We start from the raw sequence: 24,131 nt of genomic DNA, 5'->3' as shown, positions 1-24,131 counted from the left end.
CGGTTCAGTGGATTGAGTACTGGCCTGCAAACCAAAGGGTCACCAGTTCAATTCCTAGTAAGAGTACACGCCTGGGTTGTGGGCCAAGTCCCCAGAAGGGGGCACGCAAGAGGCAACCACATATTATTTCTTTTCCTCTCTCTAAAAATAACTAAATAAAATCTTTTAAAAAAATAAAAATAAACAAAATTCACATTATTTTGAAACTCTGAGAAACAATGTGAGGATGGTTTTCCTTGGTGGGGCTTCTACGGTGCTGTTTGTGCTCCTTCTTGATCTGGATGCTGACTATCACAGATTATTGTTATTGCTATATAGTTAGTATTCTGTATACTTTTGTATCAATTAAAGTTCAAAACTATAAAAATAATGTGTATCTGCAGTCATCATCTGACTGCAAATATGTAAATTCATATAAAGAGAGATCCTTATATACACATAGATGACCACAGTCCATACTACAAAATACCAACAATGACTGTCTCCAAGTAGTGAGACTATCAGTAATTTTAACTTTCTTCTTCAGGTTGTAATAGTACAACTAAATGTTACAACCAGAAAAAAATGTGACTGCCTTTACTAAGTTGCAAAAACTTTAACTACGATGGTAAATAAGAGCAAACATCTGAACACATCAAAATAAGTAAGTTATGTGATCAAACCCCAACTTAAAATAAAAATTTCAGCTATAACTTACATAAAACAGCCACGTAGCAATTCTATTTCCTGTCCCCAGCTCTTTGAAGGCATCTGGCTCATCCTTCTGTAAATAAAACACAACTAATTCAGTGGTGTAAACTTCAGTAATGCAAATTCTCCAGTGGCAACTAAACATCGGTAATATGCTGAAGACTATGACAAAAACAACCCCAAAAGGTTCCTTTATAATATCCAGTGAACTATATGCAGCAGGCATGCAAATATACTGGTTAGTTGTTGGTTCAGCTTGTACACTGATTATTTTTTATAAGATCGCTGGTGGAAAGGACCCCAGATTTATTAAATAATGAGAACCAACAGTTACTATTCACAGATTTAAAAAATTAATACCTGCACTTTTAGCTTCCAAAAGAAAAAAAACAAGACATGAGAGTCTCTTAGCTACATTCATGAAGTCTGTTCTCTGTGGGTAGAAAGTTTACCTTGAGATTTACTTTGAATTCACAATTAATTCAAATGTTTGCTGCTGCTATGACTTTCTTTTGGACAGTCAGCAATTTAATCTGGCTGGAGAATTCATATCTGACTATGTAAATCTAAATTAAAATATAATGTAGTCTTTTGGCATTTATCCCAGAAAAATAAAAATGTATTTTTTGCCCAGAAATTTACATACTTCTTTATCTGTTAATAGTCCACAACTGGAAAGTACCCAAACGTCTATCAGAGGGTGAATGATTAAAAATACTGCAGTACATTCATACTATGGACTGTTATGCCGCAATAAAAAGGAACACAACACCGATACTTTCTGTTAGACTTGGATAAATCTTAAGGGAATTTTGCTAAGTGAAATCTAAAAAGAATACGTAAGTGTATATAATACACATAACGTTTATGAAATAATTGTAGGGAAGAACGGATTAGTGGTTACCAGCAGTGAGGGGAGGGAGGCACAAGGGTTTGTGCAGCTACACAGTACTGCAAGGTAGTCTTGTGGTGATGGTGTGGTTTGTATCTTAGTGGTAGTTACACAAAGCTACACATGTAATAAAACTCCACAGACACTCTGACACACACACACACACCAGTGCACATGTAACTGCTGAAATATGAATCAGCTGTGTGGTTTGTGCCACTGCCAAGTTCCTGGTTCTGATAGTGTTCAGATAGCGAGGCAGAGTGAAGGGGCATGCATAAAACTCCCTGTACATTTCTTTCTTTTTTTTTTTTTTAAACAGCATGACCTATGTAACCTGATAATTCTTTTTTTTTTAAGATTTTAATTTATTTTTAGAGAGGGAATGGAGGGAGAGAGAGAGAGAGAGAGAGAAACATCAATGTGTGGTTGCTGGGGGTCATGGCCTGCAACCCAGGCATGCACCCTGACTGGGAATCGAACCTGCGACACTTTGGTTCGCAGCCCGCGCTCAATCCACTGAGCTATGCCATCCAGGGCTCCTGTACATTTCTTTGAAACTTTCTAGGGACCTGTAATTATTTCAAAATAAAAAGCTAAGAAAAAAATTACATTAGTACAGACTTAAACTCTTTCACATCATCCAAGACCTGCAGACATTTTTCAGTCATTGAAAAACAGGACTTCTGAGCCCTGGCTGGCATAGCTCAGTGGACTGAGCACGGGCTATGAACCAAAGTGTTGCAGGTTCGATTCCCAGTCAGGGTGCATGCCTGGGTTGCAGGCCATGGCCCCCAGCAACCACACATTGATGTGTCTCTGTGTCTGTCTGTCTGTCTCTCTCTCTCCCTCCCCTCTCTAAAAAAATTAATTAATTGAAAAAAAAAAAGAAAAAAAAAAAGAAAAACAGGACTTCTGGCCAGGTAGGTCCTATAGCCAAGAGGCATAGCTAGATACACTTTGCCTCCTCGCACAACCAAAAGGGGTATAACAACAAATTTAAAAATAAAAAACAACCAGAACTGACAGAAATAGAACTGTATGGATGTCTGACAACCAAGGAGTTAAAGAAGAAACATTGATCCAGACTGGTAGGAGAGGCGGAGACAGGCAGCTGGGCAGAGAGGACACTCAGCAAGGTGGCAGCTGGCTGACCCGGCAAGGTAGGGCTGGTGGACCAGGTGGTCCCATATTTGCATGCAGATAAACTGGGAGGAACAACTGGGGAGCATGGCAAACGGCACAACCCAAGGTTCCAGCTCAACAACCCAAGGTTCCAGCTCTGGAAAGTAAAGCCTCAAAACTGCTAGTTGTAAAAACTTGTGGGGGTTGCAGCAGAGGGAGAAATCCCAGCCTCACAAGAGTTCATTGTAGAGACCCACTGTGTCCTATCATGTACACAAACCGCCCACTTGGGAATTGGAATCAGAAGGGCCCAATTTGTTTATGGGAAGTGGGGGAAGTGACTGAAAGCCAGCTGAGAATTGAGCAAACAGCACTGTTCCCTTGCGAACCCCTCACCCACATACAGAGTCACAACCAAGTGGGTAGCCCTGGCCTGGAGAATAGTAAGGCTCTACCCCTTACAACATAGCACATGTGCTAAGACAAAGAAATATGACCCAAATGAAAAAACAGATCAAAACTCCAGAAAAAGAACTAAGTGACAAGGAGATAGCCGACCTATCTGATGTGGCGTTCAAAACACTGGTAATCAGGATTCTCACAGAAATATGAGTATGGTCACAAAAATAGAGGAACAAGTGAAGGCTATGAAAGGTGCACTAAAGGAAAATGTGCAGGGAACCAACAGTGACAGGAAGGAAACCTCGACTCAAATAAATGATCTGGAATAGCATGCAACCAGAACAGAATGAAAAAACAAAAATTTAAAAAATTAGTAAAGGCTTAGGAATCTCCTGGACAACTTTAAACATCACAACATCTGAATCATAGGAGGGACAGAAGGAGATGAGGAACAGCAAGAAATTGAAATTTATTTGAAAAAATAACGGAAACTTCCTCAATCTGGCAAAAGAAATAGACTTCCAGGAAGTCCAGGAAGCTCAGAGAGTTCCAAAGAAGTTGGACCCAAGGAGGAACACACTAAGGCACATAATTACATTACATTACCCAAAATTAAAGAGAAGGAGAGACTCTTAAAAGCAGCAAGAGAAAAGGAGACAGTTACCTACAAAGGAGTGCCCATAAGACTATTAGCTGATTTCTCCAAAGAAACCTTGAAGGCAGGAAGGGGCTAGAAGTATTCCAAGTCATGAAAGGCAAGGATCTGCATCCAAGATTACTCTACCCAGCAAAGCTATCATTTAGAATGGAAGGGCACTTTAGATAAAGTGCTTCCCAGATAAGGTGAAGCTAAAGAAGTTCATCATCACCAAGCCTTTATTACATGAGTGTTACAGGGACTTGTGAAAGAAAAAGATCAACACTATGATCAATAAAATGACAACAAACCCACACCTATCAATACCTGAACCCCCCAAAACAAAAACAAAGACTAAGCAAAGAACTAAAACAGGAGCAGAATCACAGAAATGGAGATCACATGGAGGGTTATCAGTTGGGAGGGGGAGAGGGAGAATGGGGAAAAAAGTACAGGGAATAAGAAGCACAAATGGTAGGTACAAAAATAGACAGGGGGAAGTTAAGAATAGTATAGCAAATGGAGAAACCAAGGAACTTGTATATATGACCCATGGACACGAACTAAGGGCAGGAGGTAGGGGGATGCTGGTGGGAGGGGGTTGCAGTGCAGAGGGGAATAAAGGGGAGAAAAAAATGGGACAGTTTAATAGCATAATCAATAAAATATACGTGAAAAAAGAAAAAATATAGTTCAGCTTAGAAGATTAAAAAAGAAAAATAGAAAAAAAGACTAAAAATATTTTTGCTGGTCTACATAGAAAAATAATCTAAGATCATGAGATTAAGATAGTCAAGAGTTATAACACAATATACAGACTGTATTTTCTTTCAAAAGAATATACCCTTATTTAAAAATAGTAACAGATCAAGAAATTTATTAAAATACCCTGCATATTTTTTTGAATTAATGTAATTACAATAAATCTTAAATTAAGATTTGGTAATGCCATACTTTATAGCTCAATATATTAAATCAAAAAGATTCAATATTTATTAATCTTAAGCAAGACTACTTGGGCAATAATAGCTTTTTGCAAACTGCTTCTATATTATTCTCCAGTCTCTTCATATCTATTTTATGTTTTTTATCTTCCTGTCTCTCAAAATGTATTCTTGTAATTTCTTCTATTTTATCAGCCAATTCACTTATTCACCTCATCTGTCTCTAATGTGTTTTTAACTTACCCACTAAATTTTAAATCCTAACAATTACTTTTTCAACTAGAACTTCTCTTTGTTTTTAAATGTTTTAAATCATTTTGAGAGCTTATTAAATTTTATCCTTTTATTTTTTTTTTTTACATGTTATATAGTTATTTTATAGTCTGCATCTGACGATTCAAGTGTCTAACATCCTAGAGACATCTCAGTCTGTGGGTGGCTCTAGTCTCACCAAAAGTGCCTTATTACCACTTAGTTATTTTTTAAAAAATTAGTTCATATTTAGCTGAACTTAATCTTTAACATACCCAAGGTGCTAGAATGAGGATGCTTCTCTTCAGGGAGCCAAGTACCAAGGACACTACTAAGGCTAACAACTTTAAATTAACGTCTCCTCTTCCAGGGTAGTACAAATTCAAACCTGAGCTCCATGTGAGGGCAGGCCCAGGCCTTCAGACTCCCAGCAGAAGCTGCCCATGGGCACCACACTCCAGCCACGACAGTGAGACACAACTGTCCTGAAGGCTCCTGACTCAAAGCACATTGTCGTCAAAGCCATTCTGTCTTTCTTGGAAGATGAAATCCTTTTGGAGATTGAGGTTTTACGCAGGAGTCTCGGGTTCAATAACCTGCATTATGGCAGGTCCTCTCATAGAGCTAGCTGTTCACCCCCAAACTGTAGATTCCTGGAAATATATGCCACCAGCCTCAGTGTTTTCTGTCCCCCATTCACACTCTAATTTTAGTCTAAGTTTTCTTTGTTCAGTTTGCTTTTGATAATTTCCTGTTTCATCCAGGTTCATCAATGCACTTAAAAGCATTCTAAATTATTTTCTTGTGTATCTAGGTTTGTTTTTTACTGTTAAAAAGGTTTTACAGAGTACTTATTCCATCATCCTTCCATGAAATACAAACAGGCTATGAATTTTTAACACTAAAGAACAGAATTCCTACTGTTTTTACTTACCCGTGCAAAATCAAAATGGGGTTCATACTGTCCTCCCACTCCATAATTTGCTACCTGAAGGAGAGAAACAAAGATGAACAAAAACTATCAAGATTACTATTTAAAAACCTGTAAGCCCCATTTTGGCCTCTTACATTATCATGGTTAGGTACTTCTAGAGAAATAAGAAGCAAAGCATTTTATTTTATTTTATTTTATCCCCGCCTGAGGATATGCTTAGAAAGAGGAAGGCAGAGAGGAAGGGGGAGGGATAGAGGAAGGTGGGGCGGGGGCTTGGAAGGAGGAGAGGCCGGAGTAGGATGGGGAGAGAAGGAAACATCAATGAGTCGCCTCCCATACGCACCCTGACTTGGGGATTGAACCCACAACCTAGTTATGTGCCCTGACTAGTTGAACCCAAGCATTTTAGTGTACACGATGATGCTCCAACCAACTGAGCCCACCTGGCCAGGGTGAAAAGCAAAACATTTGAAATCAATGAGAGCTCCTAAGTAACCACAGATAAAAAGCATGGGTAGCTACTATATGCTATTTGAGAACCTTTGTTAATAGGCTTTTCTTTAGCAAGTGTTGGGATGCATGTTTTTCTCTTGTATATAACAAACTAAAATTTGAATTAGAATTTTAGAATTAAAATTTTCTAAAACAAGAATTATGAGATTTCTATGATTAATTTTCACTAAATACTTCCTTTTGGAATTTAAATCAAGGCATGTTTTCCAAACCTGAAAATGCTGGCAAACTCCCAATACCCTTTAACAAAATCCCTTTCCCACATTTTCCCCTACTAAAGTAAAAAAGGGAAGAAATTAACACCAACTGAATTATTCCTGCTGGAGGGCTCTAACAACTTCAGTTGGCTATTACAACGTACTAGGGTGAAGTAGCAAAAAGAACTTAAGAAAAATATTTGGTCTGAGTTCAAGTTCTAGCTTTCTCAGTTACAGTATATGTAACCTCAATTTCCTTACTTATACAGTAAGAAAAATGACACCTTCTTTTACTCCCTCCTTCCATCACAATATGGTAAAATGCTAACAAAAATGAAAGAATCATGTAATTTAAAGAGTAATTTTGAGGATATGACATGAGAACATAATTTAAAGAGTGTTATCCACAGTAAAACCCAAGTTCTAGGTGAATTATTGTTACTCTGGATATTTTACTACTTTTTTTTCAGATGCTCAACTGAGAATATGTTTATTGATATTAGAAAGAGAGGAGAGAGGGAGGGTGGAAGAGAATCATCAATTGGTTGCCTCCCATACATGCCCCAATGGGGAACTGAACCAGCAACCTAGGTATGTGTCCTGACAGGGAACTGAACCCACAATCTTTTGGTGTATAGGACAATGTTCCAACCGAGCCACCTTGTCTTCTGTTATAGATAGACACCTTGAGTTGGATCAGCCTGTTAAAAAGAAATACATCAAGTAGCCTGAAAGAGCCTGTGAGGCTAAGCAGATGAAATAAATACAGATCAGGAAAGCAAAAGACACAGCAAAGACTCTAATAATCAGATAAGTACCAAGGAGAAAGAAAAAGATACAGCAAAGACTTTGTAATAATCAGATAAATACCAAGGAAGTTGTAGATTACCATGGAATGGCAACTTAATTAAGCAAATTTAAATATAGGCTGTCCTGCTTTGTCTAATTCCAAAATGTACAAATCTCAGATAACACGGTTTAGCTAACCATTAATACCAGAACCTGACAACAGTTGAAACTTCAGTTACCATGGTACATTCATTTGGAGTAATGCATAAAGTATGAATGTTGCTGGTAGGTCTTCAGTCCACAGACTGCTAAGTCAGTAACAGCTGCATATCAAGATCAATGACCAATCACCTCAGTTTGTTCCAAGTCTATCAGTGATTGGTCACTGCACCTCTATTACTCAGTCTGAATAACATACAGTATGAATAATGTACAGACAGCAAATCACATGGTTATGTTGCCACCTCTCCCAGTGAGAACCCATGTGATATTTATGAAAATGTATAATTGGAAGAGGGAACTGACCAATAAAGATAAAGTATGACAGAAAAATGTAAAGGAATAATGCTTTAAATGAAATTCAAATCAAACTTAAATGGAGATATAGAAGAAATAGCTACATGAAATGCTTCCACTTTTGCTATTCAAAAAACTCTTACTTTGAAGATGGCTGCGGAGTAGATAGAAGCTACTCACCTCCTCCCAGGGCCAAGCCAGATTTACAGCTAAATTATAGAGCAATCAACCTGAATAACCAACTGAAGGTGAGCTGAACAGAAGTATTATAATCAAGGATTTAAAGAAGTCACATAGAGACTGGTAGGAAGTGCAAAGATACAGAAAGGGCTGGCCCCTGCACCCACCTGTGGTTGTTGAGAATCTAGAGGGATATCTGGGCTGCAAAAGCCCCACCTGAGGAGTGTGGGATTTGAACCCCATGCCAGGATCCCCAACCTAGACCACCAGAACTGGGATGAGGAACCTGCACAACATCTAGTTGTGAAAATCAGCTGGGACTCTTATCTGCCTGAAAGAGACGGGAGTCTGCTAGAAACCCAGGTGTTCTCTTAAAGGGCCAGTGCATATAGTCTTGCTCTTAGACACTTTACCTGGAGCTCAGATAGAGGGAAGGCAACTCAGGATACATAGGAGTCATAAAGAGAAGATCTGGGTGGCATGGCCCCAAGGAGAGATCTGTAGGGTCAGCTACTGAAGTCCCTGCACTGAGTCCCTATCCCATACCACCCTCAGGTGCCACCTTCCCAGGGTGACACACTCCTATTCTACAAGCACCAGCTGGGGAGTGCACTAGCCCAAGCCTCCAACTACTGGTGACACCACCCTGCACCCAACAGCAAAACTTTGGGGGTGCTCTTTTTCTGGAGAAGCTCTTGGTGGAGACTCAGTTACTGAGCTGTGCAGCTCTGAAACAGGAGTCATTCTTCCCCCACTTGCACACTCAGCTAGAGCCCCCACCACCTGATGATTCTCTTGGCCTGGCCTTCTGACTCCCAGTGGCCCTGCCCTACTGAGCTCAGTCCCACAGGGAGGTTCCTGTCCAGGACTCAAGATGGGCACTGGTGCAGCTATGGTGCAGGGGGCCATTCTTATCCACAACCCCTGTAAGCTCAAATGGCACCATTCCCCTAACCGAAGACTCATTTGACCAGTCCTTCTCACTCTCGGGGGCTCCACCAAGTTCAGCTCCAGAAGCAGCTGAGCTTGCTTCTGCAAAGGGGCTAGCTGGCTATACCCTTTCCTGAACCTGTGGTGTGCGCCTCCTGGAGGAGCTAGGATTAGTGACTCTGGCAGAGACTAAATGGTATGGTTTGGAGTAGGGGCCATTTTCCCACCATTAAGTGCCTGGCTGTGCTGCCCCCAAGCAGGAGACCCACTAGCCCTGTCCCCCCAACTCCAGTCACCCTGCCCTATCGAGCCTGCGCCTTGTGGAAGAGTCTGTGGGTGGCAGCCAGCCAGGGTCCACTCTACATACTTCTTCAGAAGGCTCTCAAGGAAGACTGGGCAGCCTCAGAGGGTGGCAAAGTGGCTGACCAGTGGATGTTGACCTTAAGGTGCCTTGGATCTTTTACTGGTCTGACCCCAGCTCAGAGCTGGAGGAAGCCAACTCTTGTATGCAACTTGGCCCTTCCCCCATACACCTAGGCCCAGAAGAGGCAGCTATAAACAGCAAATTGCATGGTAGCTCCAGGCAGGTAGCCCAGGCAGCATCTGACATCAATCTGCATTGGAACCCTGCCCAAGTGGACCCAGAACAGATACAACCAGGGGTGAGCTTTAGACCACACTAGAATTCACCCAACTAGCCACACAATCCACACATCCAAAGACAGTTCCTGGCAGGCACCAGACCCTGCTGGAACAACTCTACCTCAGGGGACAGCCCCTGCATAGCAGTTCATACACTGTGACTGAGGTCTATCCTTACAGTCAAGTCAACAGCATTCAAGACTCAACTACAACAGGATGGCACATACAACCCACACAAAAGATATTCCTGCAGCACCTAGCTCAGGGGATCTGGAAGACTGAGTCACTGAGTCCCACAAGACACCTACGACATAAAACCACTAAAACAAGTTTGGAAGTTATAGCAGATCTACCTAATATACAAACACAAAAAGGCAGACAAAGTGGGGAGACAAAGAAATGTGCCCCAAATAAAACAGGCAAATCCCCAGAAAAAGAATTAAATGAAATGGAAGCAAACAAAATACCAGATGCAGAGTTTAAAACAATGATTATAGGATGCTCAAGAACCTAAGGCAAAGAGTGGATGATAGTGAGGAGTTGAAAACAAAGAGACAGTAAGCATTAAAAAAGACATAGGAACCATAAAAAAGAACGAGTCAGAATTGAAAAATACAATATCTGAAATGAAGAATACACTAGACGGAATCAACAGCAGGTTATGACACAGAGGATCAAATCAGTGATTTAGAGAACAAGATAACAGGAATCACCCAAGCAGAGCAATGAAAAGAAAAAAGAATTTAAAAAAATAAAGTATGAGAGACCTCTCGGATATTATCAAGCATAATTCATGTGCATCATAGTGGTACCAGAAGGAGAAGAGAGACAGCAAGGGATCAAGAACCTGTTTGAAGAAATAATGGCTAAAAACATCCCTAACCTGGTGAAGGAAAAGACACTCAAGTCCAGGAAGCACAGGAAGTCCCAAACAAAATGAACTCAAGCAGGCCCACACCAAGACACATCATAATTAAAATGTCAAAGGTTAAAGACAAAGAGAGAATCCTAAAAGCAGCAAGAGAAAAGCAGTAGTGACCTACAAGAGAGCGCCTATAAGACTGTCAGCTGATTTCTCAACAGAAACATTCCAGGCCAGAAGGGAGGAGCAAGAAATATTCAAAGTGATAAAAAGCAAGGACCTACAACCAAGATTATACTACCCAGCAAGGTTATCATTTAGAATTGAAGGATAGATAAAGAGCTTCCCAGACAAGAAAAAGCTAAATGAGTTCATCATCACCAATCCAGTATTATAAGAAATGTTAAAGGATTTTCTTTAAGAAAAAGGAAAAATGTAAAAAATATGAGTAATATAATGGTAATAAATATATATCTATCATCCGCATGTTCACTGCAGCATTATTTACCATAGCCAAGATATGGACCCAACCTAAGCGTCCATCAAGAGATGACTGCATAAAGAAGTGGTGCATATGTACAACAGAATATATGACTCAGCCATAAAAAAGGATGAAATCCTCCTTCTGCAACATGAATGGACCAGAGGGTATCATGTTGAGTAAAATACGTCAGACAGAGAAAGACAACAGCCATATCATTTCACTCAAATGTGCAATCTAAAAGAGAAGATAAACACAGCAGAACAGAAAACAGACTCCTAGATACAGAGAACATTTTGATGGCTGCCAGATGAGAGGGGGATTAGGGAGGTAAGTGGAAAAGGTGAAGGGATTAAGAAGCACAAATTGGTAGCTACAGAATAGTCATGGGGATGTAAAGTACAGCATAGGAAACATAGCCAATAATATTGTATGTATGGTGTCAGATGGGTACTAGATTTATCAGGGTGTTCACTTCATAAATTATATAAGTGTCTAATCACTGGGTTGTACACCTGAAGCTAATATAATACTGTATGTAAACTGTAATTAAAAAGTAAAAAACTATTAAAAAGAAAAGAAGTTTAAAAAACTATATGGAGGTGACCTGGCTGGGTGGCTCAGTTGGTTGGAGTGTCATCCCATACACCACAAGGATGTGCGTTCGATCTCCAGTGAGGGCACAGACCTAGGTTGCAGGTCTGAACCCAGTCAGGGCACTCACAAGAGGCAACTGATTGATGTTTTCCTCTGTCTCTCACTCCCTACCCCTTCATCTCTCGCTAAAATCAATGAACATATCCTTGGGTGAGGATTTTAAAAAATAACTAAATTGAAGAAAAAAACATTTGGGATTCACTGGAAGAGGTCAAAATTGCAACATTAACAGCAGTTTGGAAGATGCTGATTGCAACCCTCATGGATGACTTTAATGCATTCAAGACTCCAGTGGAGGAAGTTACTGCAGATGTGGTGGACAAAGCATGGGAACTAGAATTAGTAGCACCTGGAGATGTGACTAAATTGCTGCGATCTGATGATAATAAGATACTGCAATCTTAGTAGTTGCTTCTCATAGATGAGCAAAGAAAGGGGTTTCTTCCTAGTAAAGATGCTATGAAGATTGTTGAAGTGACAACAAAGGATTTAGAATATTACAAATACTTAGCTAATCAAGCCAAGGCAGGGTCTGAGAAGACAGATTCCAATTTTGAAAGAAGTTCCACTACGGTTAAAATGCTATCAAACAACACTGCATGCTACAGAGAAATCATTCGTGAATGGAAGAATGTATAACATGGCAATCTTCACTATCTTATTTTAAGAAACTGCCATAGCAACCACTGACCTGGTCAGTTAGCAGCCATTAGCAATCAGGCAAGACCCTCCAACAACCAACAAAAAGACAGATGAAGGCTCAGATGAGTGAACATTTTCTAGCAATAAAGTATTTTTAAATTAAGGAATGTTCACTGCTTTTTTAGACATAATGCTACTGCACACTTAACTGGCTACAGTATAGTGTAAGCATAACTTTTATATGCACTGGGAAACCAAAAAACTGGTGTGAGGTCCCTCTATTGTGATATTCGCCTTATGCTGTGATCTGAAACCAAAACCACATCTGCAAGGTATGACTGCACTTTTAAGTAGGTGAGGTTTCTTCCTGGCGTGATGAAAATGTTCTGGAATTAGATGGTATTGGTGGTTACACAACTATGGGAATACAGTTGGGTAACCACCCAACCAGGGTAAATTTTATGGTATATGAATTGTATCTCAATAGAAAAGATTAAATACATATATACACATATTTTTTTTAAAGAACTGCCTTGGTTACCACCTAACAGCCCTAGGAGTGGAAAAAAAGAAAATATTATAGTGTACTTAATAAATATTAGTGTCACATTATTTCACTTCCCTATAAATTTATACTCACTGACAGTAAGAGTTTTTAATGTTTTGAAAAATTTTAACACAGAACAATTATAATGTTCTCACTGATTATTAATGTTCTCACTGATTTGCTGGGTTCCGCTTAACTATTCACTCCTACAGTCCCAGCCTGTCATGCCAACTGAGTGCTGCCTGTGTAGTGTCAGGAAATCTCATCTGAGGCATTTTTTTCAATAAGTGTAAAGATAACTTAAGGGTAATGTGATAGTATATAACTCAAGGATAATATAATTACCCACCTGTAATTCCTCTGCTGTGGAAACATCCAATCCTGTCAGGTCTTGTATTCTCATATTAATTCGAGACACCACAGGGTTTTCATAACCAGAGAGCCAGGCACTAAGAACAAGAAGAAAATATTAGTTTTACTGATGTTTCAATACATGAACACAACAGCTGTCATTTAAAAAGCTATTACACATGGGACAATAAGCCTTTAGGCATTTAGTTGATTTGCTTGTCTAATATGATTTTTACTAATGAATGTTGAAATTTCAAAAAGATGTTATATTTTACAGTTAGGAGTTAGAAAGGAAAAAATGACCTCTTTTATTGTAGTTTCTATGAAAATAGTTGGGTTAATGTAAGAAGGCTATATATAGGGCTATCTACAGTGAGATTTTTTTAATTCTGGAAAAATCCATACCAAACTTGACATAATTGTTCTTTCTAGGTTAGGTAGAGGAACTGACTGGGGTGGGTCATAAGGTTTTGGGCCTGATTTATAATAATACTAACATAAGAAAAAAATACTCTTGTATTACTTGCATAAATAATTTTTGTGAGTACCCAAATGCACCCAGTAAGATGGGTGTAGAGAAAAAGATGGACAATGACAACGGTCAGCAAGGAAGTGAAGACACTGGACCCTCATAGCTGCTGGCAGAACGGCAATATGGTGCATCCACTCTGAACAGCTGGACAACTCAAGCTGCTCAACACTGAGGTACCACCGGACTCAGCAAATGCACTCCTTGGGACAGACCCAAGAAAGATTATAAAAACTTGTACACAAATGTTCACAGCAGCATTATTAATGGCCGAAAAGTGAAAATAACCCAAATGTCCACCAACTGATGAATAGATACATAAAATACGGTATAACCAGGCTCTGGATTATTATGCCTTGAAAGGGAATAAAGTACTGATGCTGCTAACATGGAAGAACCTGGAAAGCATCATGTTAAGTAGGATAAGCCAGATACAAAAGGCAACACATTATGATTCCATTTACGTGAACTGTCCAAAGTAGACAAATTGATAGCTACGTAAAGTAGATTAGTGGTTGCCAGGGGAAGACGGATTGGGGGGACTCCTAATGGGTACAGGATTTCTTTTGGGGGGTTATGACAATGTTCTGGAATTAGATAAGGGCTGCACAATAAAAAAGACTAAAAACCATTGAATTGAACACTTTAAAAGGGTAAATTTTATGGTATGGAAACCATAGCTCAATAAAATAAAGATACTCCCCAAATTCAAGTATCTCCTTTACATGTACCCTTTCCCAGTCTATTAGTCTTGTTCTTTCTTCACCTCTCCTTTCATCAAGATTTGATTCCATGACCCACAATTTTAGCAACATTCCTGCTGAGAGCTTCAATCCTACTATCTGGTAGAAATACAACCCTGAATGGATTTTTTCCCTCTAAACTTAAAACCCAAGTCACAAAACCCTATTGAAGAAAGTCGTGAAACAGAGGGGACATGCTCCACTAGAAATAAATGTACACCAACCTCAAATGGGCCCTTCCTCCTACTCCCTCCTATACCCTGAACTCCACCCCACCTCAGTCTCTCCCTTCATTCAGTAGGTAACATACTTCTTATCTCACACAGAAAATGAAAACCATATAATCTACCTACATTTACATCTATCTGTTCCTTTTCATTCATTCTAGTGCCTTCATTCCAGTTCCCAGGGATTTCTCTCCATTATCTAAGGCTAACCCCCTGCCTTAGTTTCTATTATCTCCTGCCATTTTAGGAACCATAAATCACTGACTAGCACTTCTACTATATAATCAACTTCGGTTCTCAATAATTCCTCCCATAGCCTTAAACTGAGCTTAAGTCTGTCCCATTAAATAAATACAAATTTAAAAGTTTTCTCAACTCTCCATCTCCCTCCAACTACCAACCTTTCTCCTCCCTCTTCAAGTCAACTTTTCCACAGGCTCATTTCTCAATGTATTCCATCAAAACTTTGTTAATATCACCCATTACCCTACTGTGCTACTAAATCTTACAAGATTTTCTAATTCTCATTGTATGTGCTCTTTCAGTAACATATCCCAATGTTCATCGATCCTAAAACTCTCCTCCTCACTCATTCATTCCCCAGATATCCCTTCAGTCTGTTTGGCTGCTCCGTCCTGGGCTCCCTTATAGCCTCTGCCACTACCCTCTGCCTCTCTCCCGGTGCCCCAGCAACACTTCAAGGACTTTTCCTAGAGCCCTAAGGCTAGTACACATGCTCTTCTCTTGGCCCAGAATGTTCCTCTTTTTCAAAGTGAAGCCTTTGGATCATCACTTCGGTCATCTCTTCTTCCCTGGCTCTTCCTCATGCCAGACTAGGTAAGAGCTTTTTTTTTGGGGGGGGGGGGGGTGCAGGGGGATGGTGGGGGTAGAGGAAGGAGGAGGAAGTTTTTTGTTTTTTTCACTAATTATAACATGAAAATGACATGACATGTTATTAAAAGTTAAACCAGGACAAATAATACTGCTGTAAAATTTACATTTCTCACATCCACTTCAGAAGAAAATATATTAGGATTCTTTTTCATGAACTGATTTCAGGAACATTTTCTCAAACTGTGCTGAGAAGTAGTCAGAAAGGCAACTAAAATAATAATAACTGCCAGGATTAAGATTATCTTATGAAACATTAAAAACCTCATCTGGTTTTTAGCTGTTATACGAATGCACCTTTCTCATTGGTAAGACAATTGTTCACTGTGCCACAATGATTACCAAGTTCCTTCTTAAGTAACAGATACTCAATTGAGTTCAAGACAGTGACTTTTCTAATTTTGCCCTCTTTTGGAGCACAAGCAAATCTTTGTCTTTTGTATATATGTAGGGAAATGTTGTAAAATGCAGCTGTTATAATCTTCTAAATTTCCCCTCATAATTAAACAATGGCAATTAATTATGATTAGGAATATACCTTTGTAATACTTTCAGCTTTTGAAATAGCAAGGCTTCTAAATCACTTCTCAAAACTAGCTTTCCATTTTGGTACATAATTGATAACATTACACATTTGATTTGTATTTCACAATTTCTTCTATTGACTACTATACCCTTAATAAGGGTTAGTGATTTCAAACAATTTTTACATATTCTAGATGTTAAGTTTCATTTCATTGAACTGAGTTTTTCTTCACTCATATACTTATAAGAGGTAATTTGAGCACAAATATATGTGTATACATATTATTAAAGTAAGTTACTTTTACCACGAAAAAACTAGACTACAGAGCCAATGACAAGAAACAATTTATGTTCCTCAGAAATCCTTTTCTAGGTTGAGAAGGTTAAATATTTGTTGAAGGAATCAATGAGGCTACAGTCTTTTTATCATCTGTTAATCCCACATTGCCACATGTTACCACCTATACCATGTCCACTCAGTAGCACTAGTCTCTTAGAGCAATGTGTATCAGAAACAGATGATGACTTTAGCACCCAATGCTATTTGAATCTTTCAGTAACTGTCTCTCCCTCTACTTTGTGCCCAATCTTGGTATCCAAGTAAGTATCAACAAAGCTGAAGAATCCAAACCTTCATTCCAACCTCCCTGCATTTCCTAACTACTGAGACTACATCTTCAGAGAATGCTGCCCTCCCTGTGTAGCCCTGCTATTGTTTTAGTACCATGGTCCTTCAGTCTAGAAACACCTGCCAGCACATGTCATCCACCCCATTCCCAGATGCTACAGGGTTCAGAATATCCCATTCCAGTGGGAATCTTCTTCAGCCTATTTCCTCAAAAGACTGAGGTCTTGTTGGCACTCTGCTTCTTTAAGTGTCTTTGCCTGCATATACACCTAACATTTTCTTCAATGGAATAAAATAAAATGTTCTTCATGCCTTTGATACCTAACAGAATCATAGTGACTTTGGTAGGCTCCTGCTAGATGCTACTATGGGAATCACCCTAGTGATTGGGAGGATAGAGAATGGTGGCCACTGTACCCCTAGAACAATCCTGAGCTTCTAACAGCCCCCCATGAATCTCAGAGCTGGCAACTGCCTGCAGTCTGAAGCACTTCAGGAAGAGGCTACCTTCATGCACCTGAAAATAGAACAGGCAGCTGCCCCTGATGTTTTTATAGTTCTATATCATCCTTCCCTTTAAACATGTACCACAGTAATTACACATTAATTTGTTATTTCATTAAGGTAAGATGTCTTCATTTAACTACTAGTTCCAAATACATATAAATTCTGCCTGGTTTTGCTCATCACTATATCTGCAGAACCTATTACAGTGCCTGGCACACACACATAGGAGATGCTCAATGAATATTTGCTGAATGAATGCATCTTAGAACTAATCTAAGATTTACTCTACCATAATTATTTGTCTGGTGGTCTCTTGCAAATTTATAGGAACTGGCTGAGTAGAATTCCTCAGTGTAGCAGAAATAGGAAGGATCCAAGAATTTTACTGTTACAAAGGACATAGCTGATAAATACACTAAAAATTTATTTCTCCCAAAATCTGACTGAGTTTCTCAGGTAGTAAGGAAGTATACAGAACTAATGTAGTATGTTGAACTAACACAGTAGGACAATGTACATATTTTTTTCTGCCTGTCAATAATTTGATCGTTTTTTGAACTTTATAAGCAACTAACTACTGACATGATTTTTATAGATAACTGGCAAGTGTTCTAATAAAGTTTCACATTAAATACATCTTGACAAGACAACTTTCCCTACTTCATACTGGAACCTAACACCTTAAGAGAACCTGCCTTCTACTTCTGGTATATTCAACCTCCTTCCCTGCTACCACCAGTATTTAAGCAGCTATTCTTATCTTTTCTCTTGCACTTTGGTAAAAGCATTGTTCTTCAGTCTCACGGAGGTTGGATCTTCTATCTATGCTTTTGAATCCACACTTTCTAATTCCATAGGCCTCATTTCAGCAGTTATTGCTTCCCTTATTATAGTTAACCTTTTCCTTGACTATAATTGCTTACTCTTCAGCCTGAAGTCCCCTGCTACCAAGGAAAACACCTTCCCTTTACCACTTAGCAATGACCATTTCAGTCTTTCATGTTATACTTTTAAAATTGCAAATGTATGAAATGCTTGTTATATTCAACAAATGGTCCTGGGACACTGGATTAGCACATTCAAAAGAAAGAAGTTGAACCTGTAACTCTCACCATATAAAAAAATAACTAAAAAGGGATTAAAGACCTAAATATAAGAGCTAAAATTATAGAACTCTTAGAAACAACACAGGGGTATATCTTTGTGATCTTAAACCGTGGTTTAGCAGTAATATCAAAAGTACAAGCAATAATAATAACCTGGACATCATAATAAAAAAACAAACTTGCGCTTCAAAGGGTACCATCCAGTAAGTGAAAAGACAACTCACAGAATGGAAGAAAATGTCTGCAAATCTAAACTATATAAAGAACTACTGCAATTCAATAAAAGATCATTTAAAAATAGTTAAGGGATCTGAATACACAGTTGTCCAAAGAAAATATGCAAATCCCACTAAGCACATAAAATAGATGCACAATATCATTAGCCACCCAGCAAATGCAAACCAAGACCACAGTGAGATACAGTGTCATACCCACTAGGACAGCTGTAATCAAGCAGATGCAATCACAAGTAGTGAGGACATACAGAGACTGGACCCTCCCACACCATGACATTACTAGTGGAAATATAATATGGTGCTGCTACTTTGGAAATGTTTGGCAGTTTCTCAAATGTTTAAACACAAAGTTACTACATGACCTAGCAATTTCACTCCTAGGTATACACAAAGGAGAAATTTAAACTTATGTTCCAACAAAAACCTATACATTAATGTTCAGAGCAGCATTACTTGTAATAGCCAAAAAGTAGAAATAATCCAGTCTATCAATAGATGAATAAGATAGATAAAATGTGGTATATCCATACAATGGAATATTTGTTCAGCCATGAAGAAGAATGAACTACTGATACTTCAACATGAATGAACCTTGAAAACACTATGTTAAGTGAAAGAACCCAGATACAAAAGACCATTTATTATATGATTCCATTTCTAGGAAACATCCAGAAGAGATGAATCCATAAAGACAGAAAGGATATTAGTGGTTGCCTAGGGCTGAGTGGGAGAAGACTGAGGATTGGGTGATTACAGCAAAAAAGTGCAGAATTTCTCTTCGGGATAATGAAAATGTCCTTTGGGTTAAAAATTGATTGTACCGATGGATGCACAATTCTCTGAATATATCTAAAGCCAGTGAATGGTACACTTTAAATGAATAAACTGGATGGCATATGTGTATCTCAATAAAACTGTTTAAAAAGAAATAGCCTGGACAATGAGGGGGATGATTGACTGTGGGAGTGGGGGGAACAGGGTAGGGGACAGCAATGGGGGAAAAGGCAGGACAACTGTAACTAAACAACAATAAAAAAAGAAATACAAAACTTTCAAACAATACAAAAATATATGAAGTCCCTTTCCTACTCCCACTCCTTACAGGTAAACACTATTAACAAAAAGTTATATAGTATCTCAACATTTTCCCTCCGTATAAACAAACAGAGAGAGAATTAAAGAACAAACGAAAAAACAGGAATCCATGCACCTTCCAATCTCCCCCCACAATATACACATGCACCTTCCCCCCTGAAAATAGTTCTGACATCTTCTCAGGTCAATACGTATAGCACTGCCTCATTTAAAACAATTATCATGGTGAAAAAGCATGTAACATGTAATTAACCATCTTAACCATCTTTTAAAAATATGGTAAAATACAGAGGACGGTATCTACTATTCTAACCATTTTCTAAGTGTACAATTCAGTGGCATTAAGTACAATCACAAATTGTGCAACCATCCCCACTGTTTCCAGCTAGACACAATGCCCTCAAGGTCCACCCATGTTGTAACATAATATCAGAATTTCATTCCTTTTTAAGGCTAAACAGTATTCCGCTGCAGGTATATATGACATCTTGTTTATCCATTCATCCAGCAGAGGACACTTGAGTTGCTTCCACCTTTTGGCTGTTGTGAGTAATGCTGCTGTGAACATGGGTGTACAAGTATCTGAGTCCCAACTTTCCATTCTTTTGGGTATAGACCCTTTAGAAGTGGAATTTCGGGATCATATATATGATAATCCTGTGTTTAACTTTTTGAGGAACTGCCAGACTATTTTCCACAGCATCTGTACCACATTACATTCTCAGTCCTCATTGTTTTTTAAACTACTGTTTTTCTTTTTAAAATAAAAATGCATTTAATTCCAAAATGCCCATGAAGGTCTATCAATAAAGCACTGGTTAAATGAGGTTATTTCTTTTTCTCTATTACAAACAATACTGTAACAAAAATTTCTGTGCATCTTTGTACTCTTGTGGGAATATCTCTGTAGGATAATTATTAGGTGTGGAACTGCTTGATGACTTTCACATTTTAATAAATGCTGACCTCCAATAAAACCTACAGATTTATACTCCCACAAACTGTTTATGAGAGTGCCCATTTCATAAAATACTTGCCAGTATCAATTTTTTTCATCTTTGCCAATCATCGAGGCAAAAATATTTCAACTGTTTAAATTTTTAAAAAAGATTTAATTGGCACTTATTATATTATAAATGATCTCAATGGAAGGTTTGAAGTTTAGCAGTTAAAGTAATTAATAACTGCAGGTTAAAAACACTATTATCTTAATTGTGGTTCTGTTATAGTCACCAGAAAAGAAAATTAATTCTACCGATACATGGGAAGTTACTTCATTTGACTTTCATGCGAAAACCCCTTCAAAATATAATAATCTTAGCTAATAAACTCCATTCATTTAAAACACTTTATTCATCTGGGTTCCACCTTTAAACCATTACTGCTAATCTGTCTTCAACATTACTGAAGACTTATCAGATAGTCTAAAAAAATTAGCTCTGAATTTACACTGTTACAACCTTGCTAAAAACTCAGTGGACACAATGATATTGTGATATATGTTAACTATTTTTTCAGGATCTGGAATTCTTTTTCCTGCATTAAATTAAACAATCAGAAATCAGGGTTGTTCTAGTACTTAGTGGTTTGCGTTTGTTTTTTTTTTAAGATTTTACTGATTTACTTTTAGAGAGAGGGAAAGGAAGGGATAGAGAAAGAGAGAAACATTGTGATGTGTAAGAAAAACATCGACCAGTTGCCTCTCACACGCCCCCCAACTGGAGACCTGGCCAGCAACCCAGGGATGTGCCCCAATTGGGAATCCAACCTCAACCTTTCAGTTCCAAGGCCAGTGCTCAATCCACTGAGCCACACCAGCCAGGGCTATTCTTTCAATATATGGTATCTGGTGCACATAACTGAATGCTTACCTTTCAAAACTAAAATTCCATTCCTCTGATTTAGCCAGAATTACTAGCGCCTCCATTAACTAGCTCTAGTAAATTTTTAGGGCTTTTTTAATCTTGGCAAAGACTGAGATGACTTGCCAAAAGTTCACAGGCAATAAAGTAAATAAAAACTTTTTGTTTTTTAAACAGTAATGGATTTCCACACATACTTTTGCCCAAAGAAGATTCTATTTGCTAGAACACTAAAACATATTTTTCCTTCCCCAGAAAATGATGTAATTACTTAGAAATTTCTCAAAATACAGATATTTGAAATTCCCTTCTGACCCTTTCAAATATAGATGTTTCCAGAGCAAAAGAGTTACATTAATTAATTCAATACACATAAATTCTGCCCTGGCTGGTGCAGTGTGGTAGATTGAGCACCGGCCTGCAAACCAAAGGGTCGCCAGTTCAATTCCCAATCAGGGCACATGCCTAGGCTGTGGGCCAGGTCCCCAGTATGGGGGATGTGAGATGCAACCACACAGTGATGTGCTCTCCCTCTCTTTCTTTCTGTCTAAAAATAAATAAATAAAATCTTTAAAAAATACACATAAATTCTTTCTTCTATTCTGCATTTGAGATGCCTATTTCAGAGATATAATATATGAAGAAAACATAAAATACTCATTTATTTCACTTGTAGGAATCTTCAAAATTCATATTTACAGTGATGGGTAGAAAATATCCCAACATAACTATAAATCCTGAAGATAGTAAAAACTTTTTCTTTGTTACAATGTTAAATGTATTGGACATTTTATGGAGTAAATTCCTCTTTAACAATTAAAACCCTCTCTTTCAACATACATTTTATTTTTAAAAGGGCTGCTGAACAATTTTCCAAAGAGTAAAGATGAAAATCACTTGCTATGCAACTCCTTTTTTTACTAGGTCATTCTGGACACTCACACACATTTTGTATACTTTGCCAAGACTGGGTGAATTTATTCTGGTGTTACTCCGTCTTCTAATACTTCTCATGCTAACCTATTACATGTTTTCTGTTGCCATATGTAATATAAAGTATAGCTGTACCTTTCTCAAAAACCTAATAAAATTGCTCCTCAAACTATACAATTAGAATATTTAAAAAGTAAGTTCAAAATGTTTAGAAATATTTAGTTCTTAAAGAAAAATATTTGTAGGTCACCTTCCCCCAAATAATTTATTTTTAATTATGGGAGGGAGGTGGGAAGGGCTGGGTGGGTGGGCTGGGATAGGAGTAAAAGATAGAAAATTGTGCTTGAACAACAATTAAAATAAAATTAAGAAAAAAAATTATTTTTAATTGTTGGTAAGAATCCAGTGACTCTGTGGGCTGGATATTTCTTCAACAGGCCTATTGTACATATAAAAAATTTCCAAAAATGACTTTCCAAACACTAGGCTCATGAAATTTTGTTTTACACATTTCTTAAAAGTATCCAAATCTGGGTAATTTGGATGCTTATAAGCCTCATGATAGCAAAAATGCCTAAAAATCATGCGATGATCTCTGATAAAATATATAATGGCTGAAGTTTTTTCCCAGTAACAAATAATAGGTTAGTTTTTTAGACATAAAAGAGGTCCTGTAATAAAATGGAAAATGAGCTTAAGCTTAACTTAAAATTAGCTAATTACAATGCACAATACAAATTAGTTTCTGCAAATCCTTACCATCTGTTAGTGTTCCTGAATCAAAATCATACTACAGAAACTTCTAACTATGTCTTCTAACTGAAGCAAGAAGGAAGCTAGTGGTATAGGGCAGACAGTTAAAAATCCAAGATGTGTTTTGGGAGATGATGAAGGTTAACACATGAAGAACAAACAGCTTTGTCCAAAAAGAATAAGTAAACACACCAGCACAATCTGTCCAGCCTCCACAGCACCTTTGCTATGACGTACCACAGTAATATCCCATTTTTTTTTTATTGGAGTATCTCCTAAAACAGTTTTTAAAATCTATGTACTCCTTTGCACAATTCTCTAGTTGACAACTAAAATTTTTTTAATGTAATAGTTTCAACAGATTTATTTCTGTCATACTGAAAATAGTGGTAATTTCTGAAAAATTACTTTTTAATGTATCCACTGGACTCTAAATACCATAATGATTTGATGCCCATTATCATCTACTTAAAAAAATGCATGAATAAAGTGCTTTTAACACTTAACAATTTTACACCATTCTTTTTTTCCCCTTAGACTTTCATTTTCATTCTATTCTTACCCTAGAACAATGGTTCTCCATGGGGTTGGAGACACAGAGTCCTAGGGAATGGTGGTGAAGATTTTGCCTACAAGGGGACATTTGGAAATGTCTGGAAATATTTTTGATTGTCACAACCAGGGCAAAGGGTGCTAGTGGCATCCAATGAGTGTGAGAGATACTGCTAAACATCCTACAAAGCTTAGGACAGCCCCTGACAGCAAAGAATTATCTGATCCAAATTGTCAATGGTGCTTAGGTTGAGAAGCCCTGTCCTAGAGTGATGTATTTCTATGCCTAGTCTTTTTTAAAAATCATATTATATTTCTCTACAACAAAAATAACTACAGAAATTTATAAAATGTAAATTTCCTG

At 38.0% G+C, this 24,131-nt stretch overlaps 1 protein-coding gene across 3 annotated transcripts in view; it reads right to left on the bottom strand.

The window, feature by feature from the left end:
• P4HA1 (prolyl 4-hydroxylase subunit alpha 1) overlaps positions 1 to 24,131 on the bottom strand; it is an 82,755-nt gene that overhangs the window by 5,228 nt on the left and 53,396 nt on the right. For all 3 annotated transcript variants that reach the window (XM_028512131.2, XM_028512130.2, XM_036026807.1), the window contains exons 10-12: positions 13,179 to 13,278; positions 5,874 to 5,927; positions 698 to 763 (exon numbers count right to left, since the gene is read on the bottom strand). In XM_028512131.2, coding sequence (XP_028367932.1) covers positions 698 to 763; positions 5,874 to 5,927; positions 13,179 to 13,278 — 220 coding nt within the window. The remainder of the gene's footprint in view (positions 1 to 697; positions 764 to 5,873; positions 5,928 to 13,178; positions 13,279 to 24,131) is intronic.

Source organism: Phyllostomus discolor, chromosome 5, assembly GCF_004126475.2.
Source record: "Phyllostomus discolor isolate MPI-MPIP mPhyDis1 chromosome 5, mPhyDis1.pri.v3, whole genome shotgun sequence".
Taxonomy (NCBI): Eukaryota; Metazoa; Chordata; class Mammalia; order Chiroptera; family Phyllostomidae; genus Phyllostomus; species Phyllostomus discolor.
Note: the sequence above shows the minus strand (reverse complement) of the source record. Positions and strands in the feature narration are given on the sequence as shown.